Below are 26,631 nucleotides of genomic sequence, written 5' to 3'. Positions count from 1 at the left end.
CAATCAGCTTGCCTGCTGGCTCCAGACTCCCCGACACCCACCCTGGGGCAGTTAGAGCTACTCTGGGGGAAGCTGTGGAGACAACGTGGGTCAAGTGACAACAGCGAAGCGCGGGGGCAGCCTGGGTCTGGCAACCAAGGGCCTGGGGCTCACAGGCCATCAGGGGAGCACGGGAAGGGCTATCTGGCTGTCCACAGTCCAGGGAGGAAGGTGACGAGGCTCAGCAGGGGGAAGATGACATCTGGTCATAGTCGGGGCACTTGAGCAAGGCTGGGTAGTTGCTGTTCATCTGCAGGGAGGTGTCACTGGAGATGTCGGAGGGGCTGCGGCCCCGGACCCAGGCGTCCGGGTGTAGGAACTGGCCTGAGTAATCAGAGCAGTTGCTCAGGCGAGGCCGGTAGAAGCCGGGGTGGGGCCTGTACAAGTCCTCGGCGGTGTACCGCTTCATGAACAGGTACACGGACATCACCCCCGCGCTCTACAGGGAGGAGAAAGCAGAGGGGCACTCACAGCTGGGGTCCTGGCCTTGCTCCCCGGCTGGGGGCCGGGGTCTGCACAGGATGCGGCCACCGGAGCAGCTGAGGCCCCGGGGACAGAGCAGGGATGTCCTGGACAAGCGGGCCCGGGGAAGGTGGGAGAGTGACACATTCTTGGGAGGAAGAAGGGCAGCAGAGAGGGTGGGGCCGGGGCCCCCTGCCTGCCCAGGGAGGTTTACCTCTGTCAAAAGGAACGAGATGGCAGCGAAGGCGAAGGACCAGCCGTACTTGTAGTTGAAATAGGTCTCTGCGTCCTTGGTCCTGTTGAGCATCTCATCGTTGATGCTGGAGATGTAGAGCACGAGGCCCACCACCAGAGAGAGGCCTGCGCCAAGGCAAGGGGCTGCTTAGTGAAGAGGACCCAGGGCCTTGGCTGATGGGGCACCCACCTCCCCTTGGGGTTCAGGAAGAAAGCCTCATTTTGGGCTTGAAGGAGAGCAGGAGCTTTCCTCCTAAAGACCTTGTTTAGACCATTACCTTCTAGAAAGCAGATGGTTGCAGGGAGGAAAGCTCCCTGTCCAGCCACCTTCTGAGCCACAGAAGCCCCATGGCTGTCACCCCACCTGCCCACCCATGAGGATCACTTGTCAGACATACTTGCCTGAGCCCTGTCCCCGGACTTTCTGGGTCACTTGGCCTGGGCGGGGGCCCTGGCACTGGGTTGTCTTAAAAGCTCCCCAGCTGATGCTAAGGTGAACTAAGGGTGCGAACCACTGAGTTAGCAAGTGGCCTTTGGTAAACTGAGGAATAAGACAGGCTCCCTTGGCAGAGGCAGCCAGGACCTCCGATCCCTATCTCCTTAACGTCCTTGTGGAGACTAAGTGGCCCACGGTCTTCACAGCGCCACTGACCATGGGGGCGGCATACTGAAATCCTGAGGCAGGAGGGGTAAAGTGAGTTTGTCCAGATTCTGGCAAGCGATAAATCAAGAGGCCACTGGGGCCCAAACTCCTGCTCTCTTGTGCAAGTGACTGCCTCAGGCACCGGGTCCCTTGGTTAGTTACTGTCATTGAATTAGGACATAATTAATTACTCTGTTTTGAGCTGTTCAGGCTTAATTCCACTCACATGATTAAACTAGGGCATCTTGAAGGAGGAACATTAAAGGAAAAGAGGTGTGATTCGAGCCTTCCTTGGCACTTAACTCGTACTGCAATCATTGCTGGCCCAACAGAGAACCTTCTCTGTTGTTATCATTAAGACAACTTCGCGTGGCCCCGTTCATTCTGAGATTTCTGATCCCGTTGCCCGCGGCTGGAAAAACCTCAGGTGCCTCGAAGTTACTCTACGGCCTTGACTCTTGTCAAGTTAGAAAGATAAAGGAAAAGTTTAACCCCTGAGTCTGTACCTCTTAGACTAGGTGGAAATATCACCAGGCAGAAGGCAGGCCGAGGACTTCGCAGGTGCCCAATAAATATTTGTTGGATTGATGGATGGAAGGGTGGACAGAAGAGTGGTGTGTCAGTGGAGAAAAAGATGGACAGATGGATGGCAGAAAGGATGGAAGGAGAAAAAAGGAAGGAAGAAAGAAGGAAGGGAAGGAAGAGGAAGGAAGGAAGGGAGGGAAGAAAGGAAGGGAGGGAGGGAGGGAGGGAGGGAGGGAGGGAGGGAGGAAGGGAGCTATACTGATAAGAAAATGTTGAGAAAAGGAACCTAAACTGGCTTGGCGGTCAGAATACCTGGTGCCCAAGAGCTATTTTTACTCCCTTCCTTCCCTCCTTCCTTCCTTCCTTCCTTCCTTCCTTCCCTCCTTCCTTCCATCCATTATCCAAGCCATCCACCTACCCATCTTCCATCTGAGCATCTCCTCCCTAAGCCCTCCCTTGTCAATGAGTCCAGGGCTCCAGGGCACCTAAAATACATGCTCTGAGGGTCACTCTTCTGTCTTGAAGTATTATCTCCAAAAGCAAAGGTCCTCCTGAAAATGCACAGGTCACCTTAAAGGGGAGAAAGAGCCTATCTTTATTTCCCACATTCTCTTGCTCTCTCACTCTGTGCACTCCCCGGGAGTGACCTCAGCCCGACCCATGGTTCCCTCTCCTACTCCCTAAGAGGTTAGCTCTTAATCTCTATTTTGGGTCCAGGCCCCTTCCACAAAGCCTCTGACCTTTAGCAGCCTTGGGGACACCTCCTCCCAGATGTTACCTGGGCACCTCAAACTCAGCACTTCCCACACTAAACTCATGAACTTGGCCCAAATTTGCTTCTTCTCCTGTGGTCTCTAGATCAACCGTGGATGCGTCATTCACCCACTGCCTAGACAAGAACTTGGCACCATCCTTGACTCTTCCCTTAAAGCCTGTTGAGTTTCTCTCCCAATGTCACCTGAACCCTCCCCTTTCTCCCTTCTCTCCTATCACCCCCTTCGTGTGGGCCACCATCACCGCTCTCCTGTGCCACCGAAAGAGCCCCTCACCTGCTCTCCCTGCCCCTGTCCTGCTTCCAGTCCTTCCGTCCATTCCCCAGAGTGGCCATTTCAAGACCCCCAAATGTGACCATATCGTCATCCCTTAGCTCAAAATCCTTCTGAGGTTTCTCACAATGTCCCAAATCCTCAGATGCCGTCCCGTCTCCCCTCCCGCCACATTCCACTTTACACTCCTGTCATAAAGTGCAACGGACCCCCCAATGCTTCATCCTCTCTCTTTCCTCCAGGCTCCCTTTCCATCCCTCTCAACCTCGCTCCTTTACCTAATTCCTACGCATCCGTCAGCTCCCCTTCTGGTTGTCTTACCTGACCAACCCTTGGTCTGAATTTCAGTCACTGCTCTTGGCCCCCATAGGAGTCCCTGCTTGTCCTGCTATGTTCATATTAGTAAATCTCCTTGTTTATATCTCCCACTCCGCTGCCGCTTTTGTGAGCAATGATGCCAGCACCCAGAATAAGGCCTGGTAGATACAATTCATGAATGAATGAATGAATGAGTGAATGAATGAAATACAACCTGGTGTCTCCCCAGGAAGACAGATTCATGTTTAAGGGACCTGGGTATGGGCGTGACTGGAAAGTCAAGGGTTCAATAGGAGTCTCCTGACGATAGCTGAGGGCTGGGAGTGAAGGAGCCATAATTCCAAAGGTAGACTGTACTTACCTTCCATGCAAAGCCAGGAAGAAATAGCCCCTTCAAAAACAAGAATGCTCATTATCGGTAGAACTAAGAAGTCAGAGGTGGTGACAATGGGGAGCGGGGAGAGAGCCCCGGGTTCTAATCCCAGCTCTGCCCCAGGTGAGCCTGTCCGGTCCCTCCTCCTCTGGGGGTCATGGATGGGCTCGAGGTCATCAGAGGCCTCCCTCACTCCAACTCGGTTCTGCCTGGGGCACAGACTCAGCTGCTCCCGTGCCAGGGGCTGACCCACAGCTGTGACCACACTTCCCAGAGCAGAGCCGTGGAGGAGTCAGGTGTCGAGAGTCGGGAGTGCGCGAAAGAAAACAGTACAGCTTACCCGAGAGAATAAAAAAGATGCCAGAGACAAAGGCCAGTATTGTCCTGTGGGGACGGATGTGTCCGATGTTGCTCAGGATAAACCCAATGAACATGAAGAAGAGGCTGACCAGGGGGAACGGTGTGGCCGAGCGAATCATCTCTAATTGAGGAGACAAAAGGACACCGTCAGCCTCCCCTTACCTACTTACCTCCCCTCCCAGGTGTTCCTGGCAGGTCCCCGAAGCCCCCTGGCCTGCATGAGTTCTCTGGGCCCCATCCCCTCCTTGGGCGGCCCGGGGACCCCCCAGCACCGGCAGGGCTTGCATCTCTGAGGCAGGGTTGGGAGGGCTGACACTGCCACCATGCTTCTGTCTTCTCTTCCGGCACAAACTGCTCCCTCCTGGGCACCTAGTATGGCAGCCGTGAAAGGGCCTTATCACTCACCTCACCTCCTCTCCCGGGGGCATGCGCCCTCTCCAGGGGCACAGGCATCTATCTCTGAGGGGCGCTGCAGACAGTTCCTGGCCTCTGTCGTCTTCAACTTATAACTACTTGGGGGATGGTCTGCCTAATGAATGTATCTTGTCTTTGTCCTTGGTTCCTGAGCGAGAACCTCCAAATCCCTGGAATTTCCCAAGTGAGAAGAGTGTCCTTGATATTCATGGTGGGCCTCTCGACTACCCCTGAGATTCTTCCAATCAGTTGACTCAGGACGGGGCTGGAAAGACCAACCATGTGATTAGACGGTTGGGGTTTTGAGCCACGTGATCCGGGCCTGACTCTGGGAAGGGGGGAGGGGTCTGGAGACGGTGTTCAGTCATGCGGTGGACAGCTCACTCGAACATGCCTCCGTAAATGAAACCCAGTACATACTCGGCACCAAAGCCTGGTTGGGTTTCCTGGTTAGTGAACACATCCATGTGTCAGGATGGTGACACAGCCTGATTCCATGGGGAGAAGACATGGAGGCTCGGCATTCGGTGCCCTCCCAGATCTGGCCCTATGTGCCTCCTCATCTGACTGGTCTTGATCTGAAATCTTTATAATAAAACTGTGATAGGAAGTATAGTGCTTTCCTGAGTTCTATGACTTGCTCTAGCAACGTTTTGAACCTGAGGGGGGTCACAGGAACGTCTGACTTGTAGCCAGCTGGTCAGAAATGCCGGTGGCCTTGGGGGTCTTCTGAACTTCCAGCTGGTATGGGAAATGAGGGAAGTCTGGTTGGGGGACTGAGTCCCTAGCCTAAGGCTAAGGGGTGATTGTATCAGAACCGTATTGCAAGCCCACACTGGGGTCAGAATCGACCCTGGTGAGGCAAAGGCCATCGAGTCAATCTTCTTGGGGGCCAGAGAGTTTGCATCAGTTCCCTGAGTGCTATGGTTTGGATGCCTAGGGTGGAGCCCTCATGAGTGGGATCGATGCCTTTATAAAAGAGACCCCACGGAGCTCCCTCACCCCTTCCTCTTTGTGAGAACACAGAAACAAGGCACCAGCTATGAGCCAGGAGAGGGCCCTCACCACAACGTGATCCTGCTGGACCCTTGATCGTGGACTTCCAGCCTCCATGACTGAGAGAAATAAATTTCTGTGGGTCAGAAACTACCTGGTCTGTGGTATTTTGCCACGGTAGCCCACACAAACTAAGGCACGAGGCAGAATGCCCTCTCCCTTGCCTGGGCCACAAGACTTGGGAGACTCCAGCAAGCTGTCATCACCACTGGAAGAATAATTGGCAGAGCAAGCTCTGGTGAGCTGAGGCCAACCCCATCAGCTGAGTGGAAGGGCATTAGTGCTTGAGAAGCAAGCTGGTCATCCTGCCTCTTCCCCCTGCCCTGCCCTGCTCTGTCTAGCCAGTGAGGGTGGTCAGAAAGTCTGAGGCACCTACTTAGAACATTGACCGTGGACTCTGACGTCAACTGAGTGTTCATGGGCATCACATACTCTATGGTGAAGCAGCGTCCCCGCTCCTCACCTGTGAAGACAAGAATCATTTGCATTTCCAGGTGATTCTTGAACATGGATGTGAAGTTCATACATTCAAATGGTATCCCCAAATGCTTCTGGGATCTTTGGCCCACTGCGTTTGCGCCTGGGCCGGATCTAAATCTCGGGGGTCCCATCCCTGGCTAGTGACCCGCAGTACGGGTGGGGGTGCCTCCTGACCTGGAGGCACCTGAAGAAGTAGCACTGTGAATGTGGACCCAAGCACCAAGAGTCACATGAAAACAAGTCCGCACTACAAACTTGAGGTTAAGTGACACATCCGGTGGCCATCTTGTTGCTTTGGGACAGACTCAGCTGATGATGGCACATGGCTGGCTTAGATTCCCCAGCAGGGATGTCATGGAACAGAACCCCCAAAGCCTTCTCAGTCATTTTGGAAGCCAGACCCTAGTGACTTCAAATTCTCCTTCACACTGAAGTAGAGACTGATGCCGCATAGTTTCAGCAAGTGAGAGGTGAGGTCAGCGTCAGATGCCATTTCCAAAGTAGACCGAGGAGTCACCAGGAGGCCAGGCCCTGAGGTGTCCTCCATGCTGGATGCTGCTGGGCGCCAATCACCACCCTCATTCTCCAAAGCCCCACTATAAAGCTGGGAGGACCACATGCTCCCTCTGTCCTGTGTACATGTAAAGTGCCAGGGGCCCTTCTAGAAAGGCTCAGTGATCACCCTTTGCGGATTCTAGCCAGCCCAGCCTCGTGACCAGTCTCACAGAGCATGGAGATGCTCCTCTTGTGCAGGTTGGTTCTGGGCCATGATAGAGGGATAAAGACAAAGTGCTTGGAATAGCAACTCAAGGGTTCTAGAGACGTCCTCAAGAACTGGAGGGAGGCCCAGATAGGTGGGATCAAAGCCTGCACCATCTTGCCGATTTGGAAGGACGTACACCTGGGTTTTCTCTTTCCCATTTCACAGGATTGGAACAGGGAAACTGCCAAGTCTTTCCCATTCTGTAAACGAGTGGACCTGTAATGTTGAGTCAAGAAGACTTACTTTGCCTCCTTGGTCTTCATTTGCTTCTTTGTAAAGTGGAAATAATAAGTCCTGCCTTGGAGTGTTGTGGGGAGGCACTGAGATCAATAATTCCACGGGCTAAGGCACACAAGGGTGGTTCCAGACCCGTGGGAGGCCAGCCTCATTCAGCCTGGGAAGCAGTGTGGGGAAGGGTGGGGAAGGCGTGGCTACATTCATCTCTCAGGTTGGAGGGACACAGGTCCCAGGGATGACAGGACCTGCTCCTGGACACTGTGACTCAGGGCTTACGTTTGGAATGGGCCCTGGTTGCTGCAGGGAGCCCCACCCAGAATTCACGAGCGCCATCTCTGGTGAACTGCCCCCTCCCAGTGGGGGCATCTCTTCCCAACGGGGGCTCTTGGGCAGGTTTTCCGGGGGGTGGAAGGGCTGCTCCTGTCTCTGGGAGAGGGCTGTCCCAACCTGGGGTGCCCTTACCTGCGAGGAAGCAGACACGCCACAGGCCCGAGTGCAGGGACATCTTGATCTCCATGCTCTGGTTCTGGGGCAGGACCACGCCCTCCTCCAGGTAGAGCCAGTAGTCGGTGCTGACTGCGATGCCCAGGAGACCCAGGCCACAGACAGCAAAGACGCTGCTCAGCAGGGTCAGGGCCTTCCTCCCGCAGCCACTCATCTTCCCAGAGGTTGCTGGGCGGCCTGCAGCCAAGGAAGTGGTCTCTGGAGGCAGGAGAGAGGGTGAGCCTCTGAGGAGGCCAAGATAAGGGGCCTGGAGGAGGTAACTCAAGTCAACCCCGCTCGGCTAACCGGATACAGAAAGACCCCCAGGCCAGCTCCTGGGTGCCAGGCCACTATGGGGGTGCTTCCTCTCCCCCTCAGGAATTCACAGCTTTCTGGACAGGCTACTACAAGGGTCCCCCTTTCCTCTCTCGGAGCCCCCCTTGCTGGATAACACCATTCATTCACTCATCTGCAGCAACCCACTGTGCCCACATGGAAGACAAGATGAACAGCACACTCTCCTTGCCCTCGAAGAGTTCCCATGATCTCCCATGGAGGCATGAACTCTGCGGGGGCGGACTTCTCTGTGTTAAGAAGGACTCTGAGCAGGATGCAGAGGGGGAAGCAGCAGTGGCCTTAAGAAAAGGCAGAGGGGCAGAGAAGGCCTCTTGGGAAGGTGTCTTCTTCATGGACTCCAGTGAGTTGTAGTTCTGGGTCAGCCCAAGTCAAGAAGCCACACCACGGTCCAAAGCCAATGGGCCTCTAAACCCAACTGACCTTGCGGGTTCAGCAGGTGGTACTGGCGGGAGCCAGCTCTGAACCAGCCAGAGGCCGAGAGTTTATGCAAGGGGAGCCGTGAACCCCCTACTGATACCTGCCATGGCCAGGCGTGGGCTCGCGCAGGGAAAGACTGACAGTAGGGGCAGACAGAGGCCAGCCTCTACAGAGCCCACAGCCCAGTTCAGGGCTTCTGGACACTGGTCGCAATCTAGAAACATCTGGGGAGCATCTAAAAATCCCTCCAGCCTGGGTGGCCCTCTGAGGGATTCTGGGGCAGCTGGCCTCCTACGGGGGCAGGGGTATCCTGCAGGTGCTCTCGGCGATTCTAATGTGCAGCCCAAGTGGAAAACAACTGATCTTTGCTCCTCAGAGTGTGATCCATGGACCAGCAGCATCGGCCTCATCCCAGAGTTTGTCAGAAAGGCAGAATCCCAGGGCCTTCCAACTTTCTTAACCAGAATCTGTATTTTAACAAGATCTAGGTGAGCTGCGGATCTGCTGAAGTCTGAGGGGCTCTGAGCCAGCCAACAAGAAACCACGCTACAACGCAGTAAGTGCTATGATGGGGAAAGGCAGGATATGATGAGAGCCCAGGGGAGGGTCACCTAGGGGGCTGTAGGGGGCAGGCAGAGCCATTTCTAGAAGGGGAGGGGGCCAGCAGAGCAAGTCATATGCCTGCAAAGTTGCCAGGCCGTCAGCATCTCTCACGGGCCCTTTTGCTGTCAGTCCTAGAAAGTCAGAAATTCTGAAATGTTAATGGTCAGGAAAGAGTCAAGTGCCACAGCGCCTGTGATGGGGAGGTGGGGGTCACCCACCTCAAGACCCTAACCCAGCCAAGACACGGGTACGTCTGGGCCGAGCCCGCGGAGAAGGGACAGAAGCCACGCTCCGGTCAGGAGGCTTGATTCGTCTGTGAAGTCTGAGCTGGCTGTGGGAGAAGGGGAGGAACAGTGGGAGCTCTGTGCAACAAAGGGGGAGGAACGGACCCTGGTTCCACAGCTTCGGCCCAGCTGAGTTTACGCAGCTATGGAGCGATCCCCATGCTGGCTTCCTGGGGGTGTGCGTGAGAGCCTGGGGGCAAAGGCCTGCTGTCCACCATCCTTCCCATACCGGCTTTGACGAAGGAGGGAAAAAGAAACTCCCCCAACAGCCAGCCCCACCAACAAGCCAAGTCGTTCTGCACGCAGTGCGGTGGGACAAGGGGTGGGACGGCTCGGCTCCCGCCGGGGTTACCCGCATCTAAGAAAGCACCTACTCTGCTCTGTGACCCCATCATCACAGGCAGAACCCCAGGGCCCCCGGGGGAGGGGAGGGGGCGGGGCAGGCTGCCTGCAGGAGCCCCAGGGAAGTGACCGCCTGGACTGCTGGGATGGGTAGTGACGAGAGAATGATAACTGAGACTTTTTTAGCAGTTTGCGGTACTTTCCCTCATTCCTGAGGCTTGCAAAACCCCGAATCTGCCAGAGGGAAGGGGATCAGAAGCCCATGGGTGGTTGGGGGGGGGAAGAAGGGAAGGAGAGGAGAAAAAGGGATTCGATCCCCGATGAGAAGAACAGCTCTGTACGCTGCGAAGAGCCTGGAAGGGAGAGGTGGGGCGCCCGGACACAGCCCGGTCACTAACTAGCCGTGTCGTGTTGAAACAGTAACCTTTCGGAGGGCCATTTTTTTCTCGAAGAGAATAACAATAAAAGCCAAAGTATATTGAATATTCTCAACTGTTAGGCATTCTGCTAAGCACCTGACTCTCTATTTTAATCCTTACAGCCTGTTACCATCCCCACTTTATAGGTGAACAAATTGAGGATCAGAAAGGTTTTAAAAAACTTGCCGAAGATCACTCAGCTAGCAAGTGGTGGTGCCTGCCTTTGAACTTCACCCTGCCCCACTCCCGAGACCTTTCCCATGCCACCTCTACGAGTGGTTTCCAAAGCGGGTTCCGTGGAGCACTATTCTAGTAAAAAAGACTCTGATGGGAAAAAAGCATGGGAAGTACAGCATCTAGATCTTGAAGAATCATGCTGCACATTAATATGTTACAGGCCTGAAAAGCGTGTGCAGTTTCGCTCACTGCGGTGTTTTCCGAACTTCTGGGTCCACAAAATGGTGTCTGGTTCCGTGGTACCCACTTTGCGAATGCTGCCGTCCCCCCTCCCCCTGCGGGAAGAATACCAAGCTCTCACTAGGCCACTCCATGAACTTGCTGGGGGATTAAACGCAGCACGGATGCAGCGTGCTTTGTAAGGAATTAGCATCACACAGCAATGGGGTAACCAGCCCCCCGCCTTGCAGGGCGCACAGATCACGGCTGACCGGCCAATTTTAACAGTAAGCTTGGCAGAGAGACAAAAAAAGACTCAGATCTGAGAGATCTGGGGAGGGAGGGTGGAGAGGAGATTGGATCTGAAGTTATACATGCAGGAGAGAAAGGAAAAGACTGAAGTGGACCCACCAGCCACACTGCAGGAGCAGACCGCGAAGCCTGGGGTGAGCTTGGGCAAAGGGAAAAGTCCCTTTCCGGAGTGTGTAACAAATCCGGGGGACGCCACGCAGAGCGAGAAATGGTCCTCTTACCCATTACACAGTTGTATTTGTGCTTCTGTTCTGAAATCGTATTTATGCACAAATAAATATCATGAGCTGAGTACGGGAAAGCCCTTTGTGTACAGTACCTCATTGGGACCTGACAAGAACCCCGTAAGTTGTAGGTGGTATATGCCCCCATTTCATGGATGGGGAAACTGAGGCTCAGACATGTTCCAGAGCCTACAGGACATCACAGGTGGCTGACACCCGTGACCTGTGATTGATTTAAATTTAGGTCTAATTCCCAAGTTTATGCTACGGCTACATCATCTCCCTGCTGAAGGAGTAAACAGGTTCAAGAAACTTGGGGTGAAGAAGCACATCCAGAGCAGGTCACTGGGGAATCTAGAAATGCATGGGGCACAGTATTTCGGAAGATTGTCTTTGGAAATAGCCTAGTGTTACATAAAGGTTGTCTCCTGACCCTCCTGGGTTTACTTTGGGGGAGTCAGCCGGCATATCCTCTCATATTGAGAGGCGAACTCTAACCCAGCATTTCTGATTCCCAAAACCACCCTTCAGGGCAGGAAGACTAACGTTTCCCTCAAAGCACATTTTAGAAAACCAGGGTCCAGAGGAGAGATTCACCTGAGATCGTACGGCCAGTTCTGTGGAGGGACAAGAGTGTGAACTGGAAATCTTCTGAATGCTGATCCAGTGCTTTTTCCTCTGTGCTGTACAGAAAATCATAAGGCAGAGGGGAAAATTCATGCACCTGCCCACTGTGAAAGCAACACCACCATTCACATCTTAGTTCCCAGCCTTTCTCCTGTGTGACTGTGTGCTTGCTCACAGATTCTTCCAGTCAATATCTTCAGTGGGTGGGGCAGGGACAGCGGTCCCCTGAAGACACTCTGGTTGGGAATGGATTCCCAGTTCCCACATAATCAGATCTTTGCTTTTCCATGGTTGTTTCTCCTTCTCACGAACCCTCTCCCTCGGCTATAGCATCCAGTTGATTCTTCTCATGGGGGAGGCAGACCTTTTTTTTATAAGTTGCTACCACCAGACAAGATGTTTACTCTATAATATTAAGTGAATAAAGCTGGAGATAAAACCCCATGTTTGTCAGGACCTCAACTATGAAACAAATTCACAGACTAGGAAGAAATAAACCAAAATGTTGATGGTGGATACTTCCAGGTCTTAAGGTTACGTGTATTTGATTTTCTTTAGAGTGTTCTGTGCTCGACAAAGCTTCTAAAAAAAAAAAAAAAAAAACCCCATATATCCAGAGAGGAAAACTAAAGATTAGAGTCATCAATTGTCCAACTGCTGCCCTTGTAAACAGAAATGGAAGGGCCCCAGTTAATTTCTGGGCTAGAGATGCCAAAATGCATTGTCATCCCTTGGAGCTTGGGGCCCAGAAGCACGGCAGCTTTGAGCCTTTTAAGATGATCGCCCTGGTGCCATTACCTCTAAGAATTAGCTTGTTAATTATCAGGAATTAACAGTCGCTAATTATCATCTGTGACTAGCAATTAGGGGGAAATGTCTTGTGGAGATTAAATCACCAATGGCACATTTCTCTGCCCAAGCCAATAATGAAGTGCTTAGGTGCTCAGAGATAGGTGAGCTTACAGGCATGAGTGAGCGCCCAGTTGGAGAACTGGGAGTGTGTGTGGCGGGGTGGACAGGTTTCAACTGGGGAGGAGAAAAGAAGTGGAGCATAGTCCAATGCAGACATCCTGATCTCAGTTTCCCATGAACCCACAGAAAACCCTGTAGTGCTTGATGAAGGGTTGGGGGTTTGGGGGTTCTTGACAGGGCTTCCGAGCCAGTTACAGCAGCTGCTCCTGTAAGTGGGTCTAAGTGACTCAGCGTCAGCTTGGCCAACACCCAGCAGAATGAGCTGGTGACCAGAGGACAGCCCTCAGTGGGCCTGTGGCTCTGCCTGCTTCCCCTTGTGCTGCCCCCCATTACATTCTATGGTGGTGAATAAGCAACCACAAATTCTTTGACACTCCTCCCATTGAGAGGTGGGATCCATACCCCTCTCCTCCCCTTGAGTCAAGGCAGGTTTGTGATGACTTTGACCAACAGAGTCCATGGAAGTGATACCATGTGACTTCTGAGGCTGGGTCACAGGAGGAGATACAGTTTCTGCCTGGTTCTCTGGGGATCCCCTGCAGGGGGAAGCCAGTGCCCAGGCGAGAAGTCCGACTCGCCCGAGATCACCAAGCTTTGGATCAGGGTTTCTCAACCTTGGCCCTATTGATGTTTTGGGCTGGACACATCCTTGTGGTGGGGAGCTGGGATGTGCACGGCAGGATGGTCAGTAGCATCTCTGGCCTCCATCCACCAGATGCTAGTGCACCCCTGCTGTGAATAGACACGAATGCCCCTGGGTGGCAAAATCACCCCTGGTGGAGAACCCCTGCCTTGGAGACCACAAGTAGGTGTTCTGGTTGACAGCCTCAGCTGAGCCCCCAGCCATGGGACTGGGCCACCCTGGACACACCCAGCCCGGTGGAACTTTCTGATCACAGCAGCCCCAGCCAATGGTCTGACTGCATCTGCTGGACAAACTCCAAACAAGAACAGCCCAGCTGAGCACTTCCCAGATTCCTGCCCCACAAAATCAGGAGAATATGGTAGTTGTTTTTTTGTTTTGTTTTGTTTTGTTTTTCAGGGGCCTGAACTAACGACCCCGAGACCAAGATCTGAGCTGAGATCAAGGGTTGGACACTTAACCAACGGAGCCCCTGGTATTGTTGTTTTATACCATTGGGTTCTGAGGTAATTTATTCTAAGGCAGAAGTTACCAAATAACTATAATTCACTTAATTAGCATCTCCTTCTCACTGCCTAAGTATGACATAAATCCCAGGTGGCCTGAGGGTCATAGTTTAATCCTAGACTTTACAGCTATGTTGGGGAGTCAATGGCACATGGGCTTTGGGACCAGGCAAATCTGAGTTGGAATGCCAGTTCTCCCATGTCACATCCTGAGCAAGTCACATGACCACTCTGAACCTCAGTATCTTCATCTGTAAAACGGAAAGCTTCAGAAAAATTGTCGTGAGGATTTATACAAGTGTAATCAAATAAGGCTGGGCCACCTCAGGCCATCTCTGTACAATGCTGCAGTCAGAAAGTGCCACTGCCTGACACCCAAAGAGCAGTGAACAACAAGGCAGAATTAATAGGGTACATCTGTCCCTGAAAAGGGGCAAAATGTCCCAGACTTTCTCATCTCCATCCAGTTCTCCAATTTCCCTCTTATCATGGCAACTGCTGCCTGCAGAATTGCCTTCATTTCTATCTGTGCCAAATTCCTACCCTCTCTTACCTCCCTATCATCTAAGGCATTTGGATTGGAGAGATATTAGGTTCTTCACATTCAAGGAGCTAAAGTGCTCTGAATCGACATGTAAAAGGTGTCTTCATGGTGGGCACAGTGGTGTTTCTGTAGACACAGATAATAAATATAACATTAGCAAATGTGTATTGAATATTTAAGTGTCAGGTACATTAGAGGCTCAGCATCAGAAGGAAGTGTGTCACCTCAAGACTTGAAACCTCTAGGCATTGAAATAAATGGGTGGACACATAATAACATATAAAAACATATAAAAACCAACAGCTATAATACAGTTGGAAGATATAATGCTGTCTATGTTGCAACAAAATGGTAAACTATAGGGTAATAAACTTAACAAGTTATGTGCTAGTGTTATATAAAAAAGCCCTTCAAACTATCAATAAACATAAAAGAAGACTCATAAATAAAATAATATATCATGTTTTTAGGTAGGGAGACAATGTCATAAAAATGTCAACTCTCTCTAAATTAATTGATGAATTCAATGCAATGAGTTCTCTTTAGAAAAATGACATATGAATCTGGGGTTGGAATAATAAAAAGCATTTGAGAGGAGCCTGAAAAATCCTTTTAAGGTTTTTGTTCTTTTGTTTGTTTGTTTGTTTAGAGAAGGAGAGAGGGAAGGAGTGGGGAGAGAGAGAGAAAGAGAGAGAGAGAGAGAGAACCTTAAGAGGCTCCATGCCCCCCGTGCAGAGCCTGACAAAGGACTTGATCTCAAAACCCTGAGATCATGACCTGAGCCAAAATCAAGAGTCGGACACTTAACTGACTGAGCCACCCAAGCACCCCTCAAAATTCCTTTTAAATATAAAGATAGATGAGTGGGACCTACCAGATATTTATGCTTACTATTAGCTACAACAATTAAAACAGATTCATGCTGATGAAAAAATAAAATAAAACAAATCATTAAATGAAACTAAAAAGAGATTTTAGACTTCCATTTCTGGCTATGATGAACTAGTTTGTATTAGATCAATCTTCCTGTGAAAATAACTAGAATGCTTTATAAAATGAAAAATATCTGTTTGAACACATCGTAGAGGAATCAAAGAAACCAAGATTTTAGAGGTCAAGATCTGAAGATAAAGGAAAGGCACTGACACAAATAAGCCCAACATGTTGCACAACTTTTCCACTTGAAGCATGTGCCAATTCATAGTGTGGGTCTGAGAGGCTGAGAAAAAGGCTATGAGGCTCTTACAGCAGACTCATGATGCTACAAAGTCAATAATCAGCGTTCAGGCCTCACCAAGAAGGGCAGGTCTGATAAACAGCCCAATCGTTCAAACAGAGGACCTGGGAAGTCTTACACTGCAGGTGAACAAGAGATCAGCTTCCACAAGACTGAAGCCTATTTCAAATCAGGTCAATTCATGACTGGATGTAGGCAATCTTCTCTAATCTAACAGACTGCCAAAAACAAAAGTAAATCCTATTTGCGGGAAGATAACACCATTAAGAACTTCTACAATCTTCCATTAAAATATGTAGCATTCAGTAAAAAATTACAAGACACATGAAGAAGCAAGACTATGACAAAACAAAAGAGACATCAGAAACAGGAATGATGCAAGTCATGACATAACATGATGACACTTTAAAAGTGCTTTAAGAAAGCAATCATCAACCTAGAATTTCATACCCAGCAAAAATATCCTTCAACATTGAAGGCAAAATAAAAAAATAATTTCAGAAAAATGAAAACCGAGGAAATCTGTCATCAGCAAAGTTGCATCAGAATAAATACTGGGGCACCTGGGTGGCTCAGTTGGTTAAGCATCTGACCCTTGGTTTTGGCTTGGGCTGTGACCTCAGGGTCCTGGGACTGAGCCCCATGTCGGGCTGCTCAGTGGGGAGTCTGCTCCCTCTTTCCCTCTCCCTCTGCCCCTCCTGAAAAATCCTTTTAAGGTTTTTGTTCTTTTTGTTTGTTTAGAGAAGGAGAGAGGGAAGGAGTGGGGAGAGAGAGAGCAAGAGAGAGAACCTTAAGAGGCTCCATGACCCCCATGCCCCCCTGCTCAAGCTCTCTCTCTCTCTCCCTCCCTCTCTCAAATAAATAAATAAATCTTTAAGAAATACTCAAGAGATTCTTCAAGCAGAATGATCTGGTACTAAAGCACAGAAATACAGGAAAGAAGAAGAAATGAAAAGGGTAATTATGTGGATTAAGATAAAACAGTGAGTGTAAAAAGGAAAAATAATACTATCTTGTGGGTTTAAAATATATGTAAAATTACTCTGAAGCTAATGTGCCTTTTTCCTCTAATTTTAAGATTTTCTCGTTGTTGAACTGAATGATGATTGAAAACATGACTTATCAAAACTTGTGGCATAAAGCAAAGTTAGGCATAAGCAAAGAAGGAAAATTATAGCCTTAAGAGCATGTATTAGAAAAAAAAAGTAAATGATTCAATTATCTATCTCAAGAAGATAGAAAAAAATGCAAAAACAAAAACAAAAACAAAAACAAAAAACAAAACCCTCTCCAAATAGGAGGAAGAAAACAATAAGATAGCAGAAATTAATGAAAACAAGCCTCTAATAAAAAAATTCCTCTAGTGTAATTGGCAAACCCCCAGCAAGACAGAGACAGAGACAAAGAGAAAGGAAGAATGAATGAATGAATAAATGAATGAATGAATGAATCTCCAGGGCTAGCAAGGTTGTGAGAAACAGACACTCTCATATACACTTGGTCAAAGTGAATATGCAGACCTATTCGAGGAAACCCATGAAAGCTAAAAATGCAATTACTGCATGACTTACAAATTCTGCCAGGAATGGACTCTACGGATATATTCACAACACTATACAAAGATGTATGTGGAAGGATATCTCCACAGCACACATGCACAGCAAGCAACTTAAATGACCAGTGGGGGAGCTGGTTAAATAAACTGGGATTCAGCCATATAAGAGAATGAATACTCTGTAGCTATTAAGTATGAGAAAGCTCTGTATGTTCAACATGGAGAGCTCTCCAAGATTAATTATTAAGTGTTAAATGCAAAAAATCCAGGACATCATGTATAGTATGATACTCTTGAGTAAAAAAAAAAAAATCATATATACTATGTAAGTATTTTATATACATAAAATATTTTTTATATTTTACTGTGTTTATACACACATATTTATATAGTATATATGTATATTTCTGTATATCTATCTCTAAATTACATGTATATAGATACAGAAAAAGAGTCCACAAAAGAGAAGAGTGCATGAAATCCCTAAGATAGTAGGTACAATATTCCAAAACAGTGAGCAGAGCACCCTAGAAGACGTAGAGTAGTGGGGTGATGAGGAACTTAAAGTTCTCATCCACACTGATGGTGAAACCATTAACTGAATTGAAGATAGTGAGAGATTTGTGAAGAAGAATGTGTGAAAGGGTTACAGCAGTGCCCCTTGTTGTTAAACATACCTTATCCCACAGAGGGCAGGACGATGGGAAATCCCTGCCCCAAACCTCAAGTTTAGTGAGAGGATTCAATGTATGCTGGGAGTCCAGTGACCTGGAGGGTGACTCTGACCTAGAAGATCTAAAACGAGAGAGATGTTGGCTACTTGCTGTGGTGGTAGGAGGGAAGGAGAGTTCACTGCTGCTCTGTTGTTGGTTGCACTGCCTGAGTTTGTGGGGGCAAGGGATGTAGGAGCATTTCTATAGACCAGTGGGCCAAGCCTGAGAGCGTAGCACTAGCATGGAAGTGACTAGGGTCCCACCCAAGATGGCTGCCACCCAAGATGGCTGCCAGGAAGGGGGAAGGAGCTTCTCAGAGAGAAGCTGGGGGGGGGAAACCACTGGATTCCCAAGAGTTTGAGGAAGGAACCATGAGAGCATGCAACACATGAAGGGAATTCCCCACATGAAGGGAATTACAAATTAGAAGGCCCTGGGGATGGGAGGGTGTTTGTGTGTCTCTGAAGAACCCAAGGAAAGCACAGTGGTAAAAAGACCCAGCCTTGAACACTCCCAAATCCAGAGAGTCTATGCCATGTCATGACTACTATACCCATCAGGTAAGGATTCTACCTCTCCTGCCTCCTCTTCCTGCCCCCCCTCCACGTCTGCGGCATGAGGGAGGGGTGCAGCAAAGAAGAAAAGAGGCCAGCTGTACCCCTCTGCAGGGCTTTGAAAGGCTTCCCACCATAACACAGCTGAGCTGAGGGTGGACAATTGCCATCATTTTGCCTAAAGTTGGAAGGTTTGGCTGTCATTTGGGACTGGACAGTTGAGTTCCTGGCTGGGGAACTTTGCATTCCTGAGAGACCAGAAGAGCCCTACAGGTTGCTTCAGCGTTCACCTGGAGCCAAGGGAAGAACCAGTCCCCCTGAATCAATGTGAAAAAAGGGGAGGAGGGCTGCCTTGTGATTACATCCCACAGGTACGTGTGCAGGGGCTTTAGGTTAAAAACCAGCAACTCCCACTGAAGGCAATGTTTTGAGGAGGAAGAGAACGAGATCAGTGCCCTTTCCTCTTCCTCCTTTTGGGCAGGTCCCCCCATGCTGATCCACCACCTGATGGGGCAGAAATGAGAACATGACAATGGCCTCCCTGTGTGAGTCGTATGGAGGCTGAGGTCCCACCTTCAGTGCAGCCTGAAGAGAAGGGGAGCCGGACTGAGCAGTCGGGAGGGGATGCCGATTGCAAGGGGTCCAGCAGGGGGCACATGGGTGGGCTGTGACTCTCCTCTAAGTCAGGGTGTCGCCACTCCCTCTTGGTGGCTCCCCACCACCTCTGCCCATTTGCTGAGCCTCCCTCCCCCCCAACAGGGCCTTGGGTGGGACAAGAGCTCCATTTCCTCTATCCCTTTTCTCTAGCCATCCATCCCTTCTGTGGCTCAATGAATCAAAGTTTCAGATTCAGTTCCTGGCTGGAGAGATACCCGCTTTGGTGGGCTGTCTTGAGGATTTCATTGAATGATTCCCATAAAGACTTACTCAGATGGCTTCCTCGCCTGTAGAATGGGATTATAGCAATGTTTCTTCACGGGGGGGCTTCGGGGACTAGTGAACTGATACACATTAAGGCGCTCAGAACGGAAGCTCTCGATAAAGGGAGGGGTGTGTAGGGCACTCATCGCTGTGGCTGATTTAAGAGCTTTGCAGGTAATGGAGACGGTTATTTTTAGTTCACATGCCCACATTATGAATGCACGCCAGGCGCAAACATGCACTGAAGACCGTGGAACGTGAACATCAGAAAAGGACAAACAATGACCGTGATGATGAAGAGGGTAATGGCAGTTTGCCACTGGCGGGGCCCATTTATCTGCTGAGCATCCATAATCTCAGCCTGAGATCTACCTTGCCAAGTCACATTATTATTCTTTCTTGACCTAGAAGACACAGTGGTCACTCAGCTCATAAAGTGACAGAGATTAGATTCAAACTTAGGTGTGTCCGGCCCCCAAACCCAGGCTCTGGGCATTTCTCCCCCAGGCAGTGATCGAGACCAGTCCTCTTTTCCATTTAACCCACGAATGTAAAGAATTCTACTCTCTTCAACAACACAGAGGTGGGTTCTTGTAGATGTGTGGGCACCTTGGAGCTCCCAGCCCTGCCACTCACCACGAGCCATAGGCACACCCTCCCCTCCGCCCCACGCAGCCACACCCTCACTGTGTGTCACATCAGGGACCCCGCCAGCAGAAGTCCTGGCCAGCCCTCCCACCAGCCCCACGTGAAAGGAGCCGCCCCCCTAACTTCCACCCCAGCAGACATGGATTCTTATTTTGCAGGAAACCCAAATCCTCTTTAGAAAAGACAGGGTTGCATACTGCCTTCTTCTTTTATTCTTTTAAAGGTTTTATTTATTTTTTTGTCAGAGAGAGAGAGAGCGCGCACAAGCCAGGGGCGTGGCAGAGGCAGAGGGAGAAGCAGGCTCCCCGCAGAGCACGGAGCCCGACGCGGGGCTCGATCCCAGGACCCTGGGATCATGGCCTGAGCCGAAGGCAGACGTTTAACCAACTGAGCCACCCAGGCGTCCCTCCTTCTTCTTTTAGATTCCACTTAAATAGAGCAGCAACAAGAGCTGCAAACTACATCATTCAGTGGCACAAAGTCTTAATTGTTGACAGAAGCCCACTCGTGTGGCCACCTCCTCCCGTTCACACGGCCGGCGCATGGATGAGCTGTAACATCACTCTGCCCCCACAGCTACTGGGCGCAATACAAGCCAGCCAGGAATGAAAAACAACTCCGTGCCCCGTGTCTTAATGTGTGTAGACAGGAAAAATGTTCAGGCTTGATCTAATTTGGGGGACACTGGCCATCTATCAGATCCAGTCTGCAAGAGCTTGCAGAGGGAGCTGGGTCCAGAGTTTTCTGCTGTCCTCAGCCTCCCTGATTTGGGGTCTGCTTGCTTCTCTCACCTGTGCACACCTCTGCTCCCTGATTCCTGCAGGCTGACCCAGACACGGCTCTAAGCAATCTACACGGATTAATTCACTTCATCCTTGCCACAACCCCTTGCAGTAGGCACGGTTATTAAAATAAGGATAAGGGCGCCTGGTGGCTCAGATGGTTAAGCGTCTGCCTTCGGCTCAGGTCATGATCCCGGGGTCCTGGGATCGAGTCCCACGTCGGGCTCCCTGCTCAGCGGGGAGCCTGCTTCTCCCTCTCCCTCTCCCTCTGCCTCCCCCCCTGCTCATGCTCTCTCTCTCTCTGTATCTCTGTGTCTCAAATGAATAAATAAAATCTTTAAAAATAAAAAAATAAAAAAAATAAAAAATAAATAAAATAAGGATAATACTAGTAGAAACATCTTCATAGGGTAATGAGGATTATATGAGCTAGTTTAAATGCATCTAGTTTAAAATAAGAACAGTAGCCTGGCACATAGTAAGTGCACACAGCTCATCTTAACCCTGGTCATTATCCCCACTTTATAGGTGGGGGGTTGGTGGTTAAGGCATTTGGGGGGTTTGGTGAAGTATGCAACTCTGTCTTTTCTAAAGAGGATTTGGGTTTCCATTTGGGTCAGGGTCACCCAGCCAGAAAGCGGGGGAGCTGGGACTTGAACCGAGGTACCTGGCCTCACCCCCTGCTATGCTGGACTGCCTCTTGTTCATCCGTCGGACGGGTTCTCGTAGGGATGCCCTGCTTAGGTTTCCAGAGTGCTTAGCTCACCGCCTTGGAAACTCGCTTCCAAAAAGTGGAGACTCCTGACTGTCAAGTGCAAACTTTGTTCTGATTTTTTTTCTCAACACAATCAGCGTCTTGCCGAAGATAAAAGGGCCGAAGGTTTCAAGTCCTTTGGTCCTTGGTCTTTGCATCACTCAGGTGGATGGACAAGCCAGAGATTTTCCTTATAAAAAGTAGTGATATAAATAGTGATCACGGAGGAGGAGGAAGAGAGGAGGAAAGCAGAAAAAAGCAACTGAGTGTTTCCTGCTGGACACTCAGAGCTATTCTTGGCCACGGCCAGCCCCCTTCCATGCTTAGCGTATTTAGGTTTCAGGGGAGATATTTCTTCTGCTGCTGATTCCTTCTTCTGGGAGAAGGCAGAAAGGAGAGGTGGGGGCAGCCTGGGGAGGAAAACAGGTCTGGCTTTGGAGAAGCTGCCTGGACCGCCCTGGGGCCCAAGAGGCAAGCTGGGAGCCTGGCAAAGGCAGGCCTCCCCCCGAGGGGCATGCTGCTGCGTGAGGACTCTCTCAAGATAATCCACGTGGCCTGGCCAGGTTACAAAGTACTCCGTGCATGCTCTGTCATAAACACCTCCTGCCAAGCACCGCCTCCCAGCCTCTGGCATATTTTACCATAACTCAGGATTCTGAGGGCGTGTGGCCCGCACAGTCATGCCTCCCCTCGCTCCACCACCCCATCCCCTGCCCCTGTCCACGCGGCCCAGCCCCTGCCTCACTGAGTCCTAAGCCCTAGGTCAGACAGAGAGCCAGCCAGGTTGCTGTGGGCCCAGGAACGACAGACCCAAGTCCGGATTTCCAGCACTCCTGAACGTTAGTGCAGAAAGGAAGATGAGGTGCCAGCCACCTCAGGCTGATAGTCTGGAACGAGATGGGCAAGGAGGGAGAGGCATCAAAGGGGATGACGCATTTCTCCGCGGAGTCTGTTCTCAGCGTGTGGCTTTCTGCTCCCCGCCCCCATGACCTAAGATGAAACAACGTCTAGGCCAACCTGAGGTCCCCCGATGGCCTGCTTGGGAGCATGGCCCTCCCTGTGAGTCAGGACGCCCATGGCCGTGTGGGGTGTGGAATGGAAGTCCATGGGCTCCCTCAGTCCCAGGAGGTGGGCCAGTGGTCCCTGGAGGGTCCCTGGAGGTCTAGTGCCCCAGCAGATGCCTCACGCCCTCCAAGAGATGAAGTCAGAGTGCTTACAGAGTTTTTAGACAGATTTTCATATTTCCTGACTGGATGACAAAGTAAAAGCCTGGGGAGGGAATTGAGGGCCAAGAAGGGGTGGGGGGATGTCACCTTTCACCGGGTCTGGGGTGGTCGGCGACAAGGTGGGCGAGGCAAGGGCTGCTCTCCCTTCCTCTCAGTCAGTGACATACGGCCCGAGAGCCATCAGGTGTGGAGGAGCCCTGGTCTGGAAAAAGAGGTGCAAGGCAGGAAGAGCATGAACCTCAGCCTTGTTCTGGCTGCTCGGTTCATACTGCCAGTGGCCCATTTGGTCAAGGTCAGCCCAGAAGTGCAGTGGGGGCCCTGGGGCCTCATGCAACTCACTGAGCCTCTCTGAGTGTCATCAATAATACAGGGATGCTCATTTCTTTACAGAGCAGCTGCGAGGATTCCGTGACATAAAGTAGGTCATGGGCTCTCCGCCGGTGTCCATCTTCATTCCTTGATCCAGAAAGGAAGCAAGACTGGCCACCAAGGAGGCTGATCCCAGTGGGGAAAATACTCAGGGTAACAAGATGGCGCCAGTGGGGTGGGAGCAATGGGTGAGGAAGCTTGTGTGCATCTCCCTTGAAAACTAGCCTTGATAACTGTCTCCAATGAATAAGGCAGAGATTGGGGTTAGGATTCTGCGGGCCGGGAGGCGCAGAAACCTTCAGGAGCTGCTTCTGAGGAAAGGGCCTGCTCTCTAAGAAGTCAGGTCAGGAACTGAGACGAGAAAAGAGAATGTCATCCCCAGGGCCTCTCTCAGAATCCTACGGCCAGACAGGATCGGACAGGACACAACCTCCAGCCCTTATACCAGTCGCCCTCAATCCCTGCTGCCTGTTAGTGTCACTTGAGGAGTTTAAAAGAAATCCCCATGCTGGGTTGTTCCCAAGACCAATTATATCCGACTCTTTGCTTGGGTGGGGTTGGGGTAAGGCATCAAGATTAAAAAAATTCCAGATGATTCCAAGGTGCGGCCAAGGTTGAGAGCCACGAGCCAACATGGGGACCCTCACAAGCCTGGAGATGTACCCCATGGTTTGTCTTCAGTTCAATTTGGACTAAAGCAAAGCTATTCAATATGGCAGCCACTGGCTACATGTAGCTCTAGAATGCTTTGACATGCGGCCAGTCCAAATTGAGATGCGCTGTCAGCACAAAATACACATGAGGTTTCTAAGACTTACTACAGAGAAGTGTAAAAAAATCTCATTGGTGGTTTTTGAAACATCGATTACATGTTGAAATGGCATATTGAGCTACCTAAAATATATTAATTTTACTATATCTTTATACTCTTTCAGTGCAGGTGTAGAAAAGTTCAAATGACATCACATGGCTCGTATTCTATTTCTGTTGGGACAGTGCTGGCCTGGAGACTAACCAATTCAAAAACGTGTTTTCTCTAGTTCTTCTGCTTGTAATCTTGTTTCATCTGTTTTTTGACAATAACTTTCTTTAAAAGTTTGCCTCAGGATTCCATTTATGTAAGATTCCTGACATGACAAAAATGAAGAAATGGAAGAACAGAGTAGTGGTTGCTGGGATCAGAGACCAGAGTGAGGTGGGGGGTGGGGGGTGGGGGGGGCAGTGTCAACAGGAGGGGTCCCCGTGGTGTGGAAATGTGCTGCATCTCGACTGCATTCAAGTCAAAACTCTGGTTGTGCTGCTTTGTGATGTAATGTAGACATTACCATTGGGGGAAGTCGGATAAAGGGCACATGGGATCTCTCTGTGTGATTTCTTACAATTGCATGTGAATCTACAATGATCTGAAAAGAAAAAGCTCAATTAGAAACAACAACTTCAACCCCTGAAAGAGTAACACTCACACTCTGCTGGTGACTGAGTAAAGTGGGGTTTCCCTTTTGGAAAGTCACTTGGCAACATGCATCCAACCTTATGTATGTTCATTACTCTTGGTCCCCAAAATTCAACTTCTCGTAATTGCTGATACGGAAATAGACAGAAGTACAAAAATACACAAAGGTGTTTATTCGCTGTTGCTTGTAGTAGCAAAATGCTCGGAACCACCAAAATGCCTTTCTGAACGGGAAGGGTTATATGAACTAGGGCTTTATCCACTCAATGGACAATTCCTGGACAGTTCCTGTCCTCAGTGACAATGTTGTCATTGAAGGAAATGATGGTAAGACAGTGTTAAATGAAAAAAAAAGTGGGATGCAAAATATCAATAATTTGTTTGCTAATTTGTAAATCAAGAATCTGGGATGACGAATAGAAAAATATTAAGAGTGTGGCTCTGATAGTAAGAGGATGGATAAATTTGTTTATTCTTCCTACTTTACTATTTATTTTCCCCAATTTTGTTTAATAAATATGTGGCACATTTTTAAAGTGACATAATGATCTTTTTTTCCCTTTTTTTAATTAGTTGTCTTCCTGAAACTAAGGGACAATGCCAGACTAGGTAAGAAGGCAGGTGGTTTACTTGCCCCCTGCTGGCTGATTGTGGTGGTGCAGCCTGGAGCTCAGGGGTGCCGTTTTCATTCCCTTTCGCTCCTGGGGTGGTACCAGAGATCTCGAACACCCTCACCCAGAAATATGGAGTGGGGGAGAGGAGGGAAGACTGCCTCTCTCTACTTTTCTGAATTTCCCAACGTGCTATCGAAGAAGCACAGATTTTCTCCACTTGGGGCACGTGCGTGTATACGTATATATGAACTTTAAGTTAAAAATTAACAAAAGATGACCTATATATAAAGAAAAATATATATTTTAAACCAGAGCAGCTTCATGGCAGGGGGCGGCTGACAGCGAATTCCCTCCCCTCTCCCTGGAATGGCCTTCTCTGCTTCTTCCTGGGGCATAAGCCAGCCTGCCCCAGGCTCTTGCAATGTTCTATTTTTATTTTCATTATTTAACCGTGTCCCATATACACTGCTAAGTGGAGTGTTCAGTTCCATAGCTTAATGGACAGCTGACCTCCGTCTGCAATGCCCAAGTCACGTGGAACTCTGCAAGCCATTAATGGGGTCCTCAGGCCCCCTCCCCCTGTCAATTTCAGTCCCTGGCTGAGAGCGCAGGAATGGGGCTGCCACGGGGAAGGAGGAGGGTATATAAGGAGGGAATGAAGCAAGCAGCCCACACCAGCAAGGGAGTACCGGGGAGTCGCACAGACCAGTGGATGGTGTTCGCTTGCAGCCTGCTCTCAGGAGCTGAGCAGCTCACGGGGCTGGAGGCAGGATGACTACTGACTTGCTTTCTCACCTCCACTGGCTTGTTGATGATCGACCAAGCTCAGCTCCTGGCCAGACCAGCAGGGAGCTATCCTGGGACCCACCTCCTGGAGGAAGAAGGGGTTTTAATTCCTCTGCCTCATCTTCTTTCTCGGTTATTGAATTCTACACCTTCACAGTGCTCTAAACCTTGTTGTCTGACTCTCTGATCCCACAAAGGTTATACACTCAGGGACCTGGGGTCATTCATCAGGCAAACAGGGAGAAACCACACAGCACAGAAGGGTTTGTTGATCTACTGCATTGACCTTGACCCTCGGCATCAATGATGTATTATGAAATACTTTCATACAGGCTTGTGACCTCCCTGGATCCTCAAGTCTAGGAACATGGAGTTATGAACGGCATGATTCATTCTGCAGGCAAGACCAAGGTTGAGAGAGGTGTCCTGCCCAGGGAGGACATGAAGTTGCATCCTCTGGGGTACAGTCTTCTACCTGTGTTCACCCCATTCTCCCCACAAAGGGGCAGGGTGCTTTCCCAGGTAGACCCCAGGACAGAGCCCAGGAAGTGCAACCTCCAAGACTCGGGCATCAGACACCCCCTCGCCTCCCCTCCCCCCACCCAAGCTGACCCGTGCTGGATCTGCCCCTCCCCCGGGTAGTAACCAGACACAGCGGCTGTTTCTGCCTCCGTCCCTTGGCTGACTTCTCTCCCTTCCACAGCCCCTCCTGCCCGGTGTGGTGACTCCGGGGCCCCTCACATGATGAGTGTTCCTCATCCTTCCCACAACAACACATTCATCAGGAGGGAGACAGATGTTCCGATCCAGAGGGAAGGGGGAGGGAGCGGAAGAAAATCAATAGTGCAGAATGATGTCTCTATATTGTGCCTTGCATTTTTTATTTCCCTCCACAGAAGCACAACGGAAAACAAATGTTGGCTGTGGTTTTGATATGAAT

General features: G+C 50.1%; 1 protein-coding gene across 6 annotated transcripts in view; it reads right to left on the bottom strand.

Moving 5' to 3' along the window:
* Window positions 1-209: 209 nt before the first annotated feature.
* The window catches only part of CACNG5 (calcium voltage-gated channel auxiliary subunit gamma 5), a 37,697-nt gene continuing 11,275 nt past the window's right edge, over window positions 210-26,631 (bottom strand). For 3 of the 6 annotated variants that reach the window (XM_073883240.1, XM_073883242.1, XM_073883239.1), the window contains 6 exons: window positions 11,385-11,470; window positions 7,413-7,701; window positions 5,847-5,933; window positions 3,981-4,121; window positions 716-861; window positions 210-478 (listed from right to left, as the gene is read on the bottom strand). In XM_073883240.1, the coding sequence (XP_073739341.1) occupies window positions 221-478; window positions 716-861; window positions 3,981-4,121; window positions 5,847-5,933; window positions 7,413-7,608 (828 nt within the window). In that variant the 5' untranslated portion in view covers window positions 7,609-7,701; window positions 11,385-11,470 and the 3' untranslated portion in view covers window positions 210-220. Of the gene's footprint in view, window positions 479-715; window positions 862-3,980; window positions 4,122-5,846; window positions 5,934-7,412; window positions 7,702-9,028; window positions 9,142-11,384; window positions 11,471-26,631 lie in introns of all 6 variants that reach the window. The other 3 variants (XM_025889863.2, XM_073883244.1, XM_073883241.1) reach the window with 2 other exon arrangements.

The sequence above is a fragment of the Callorhinus ursinus genome, unplaced genomic scaffold (genome assembly GCF_003265705.2).
Source record: "Callorhinus ursinus isolate GAN/ISIS: 27379988/994484 unplaced genomic scaffold, GSC_fseal_2.0 scaffold50, whole genome shotgun sequence".
NCBI classification, from domain to species: Eukaryota; Metazoa; Chordata; class Mammalia; order Carnivora; family Otariidae; genus Callorhinus; species Callorhinus ursinus.
Note: the sequence above shows the minus strand (reverse complement) of the source record. Positions and strands in the feature narration are given on the sequence as shown.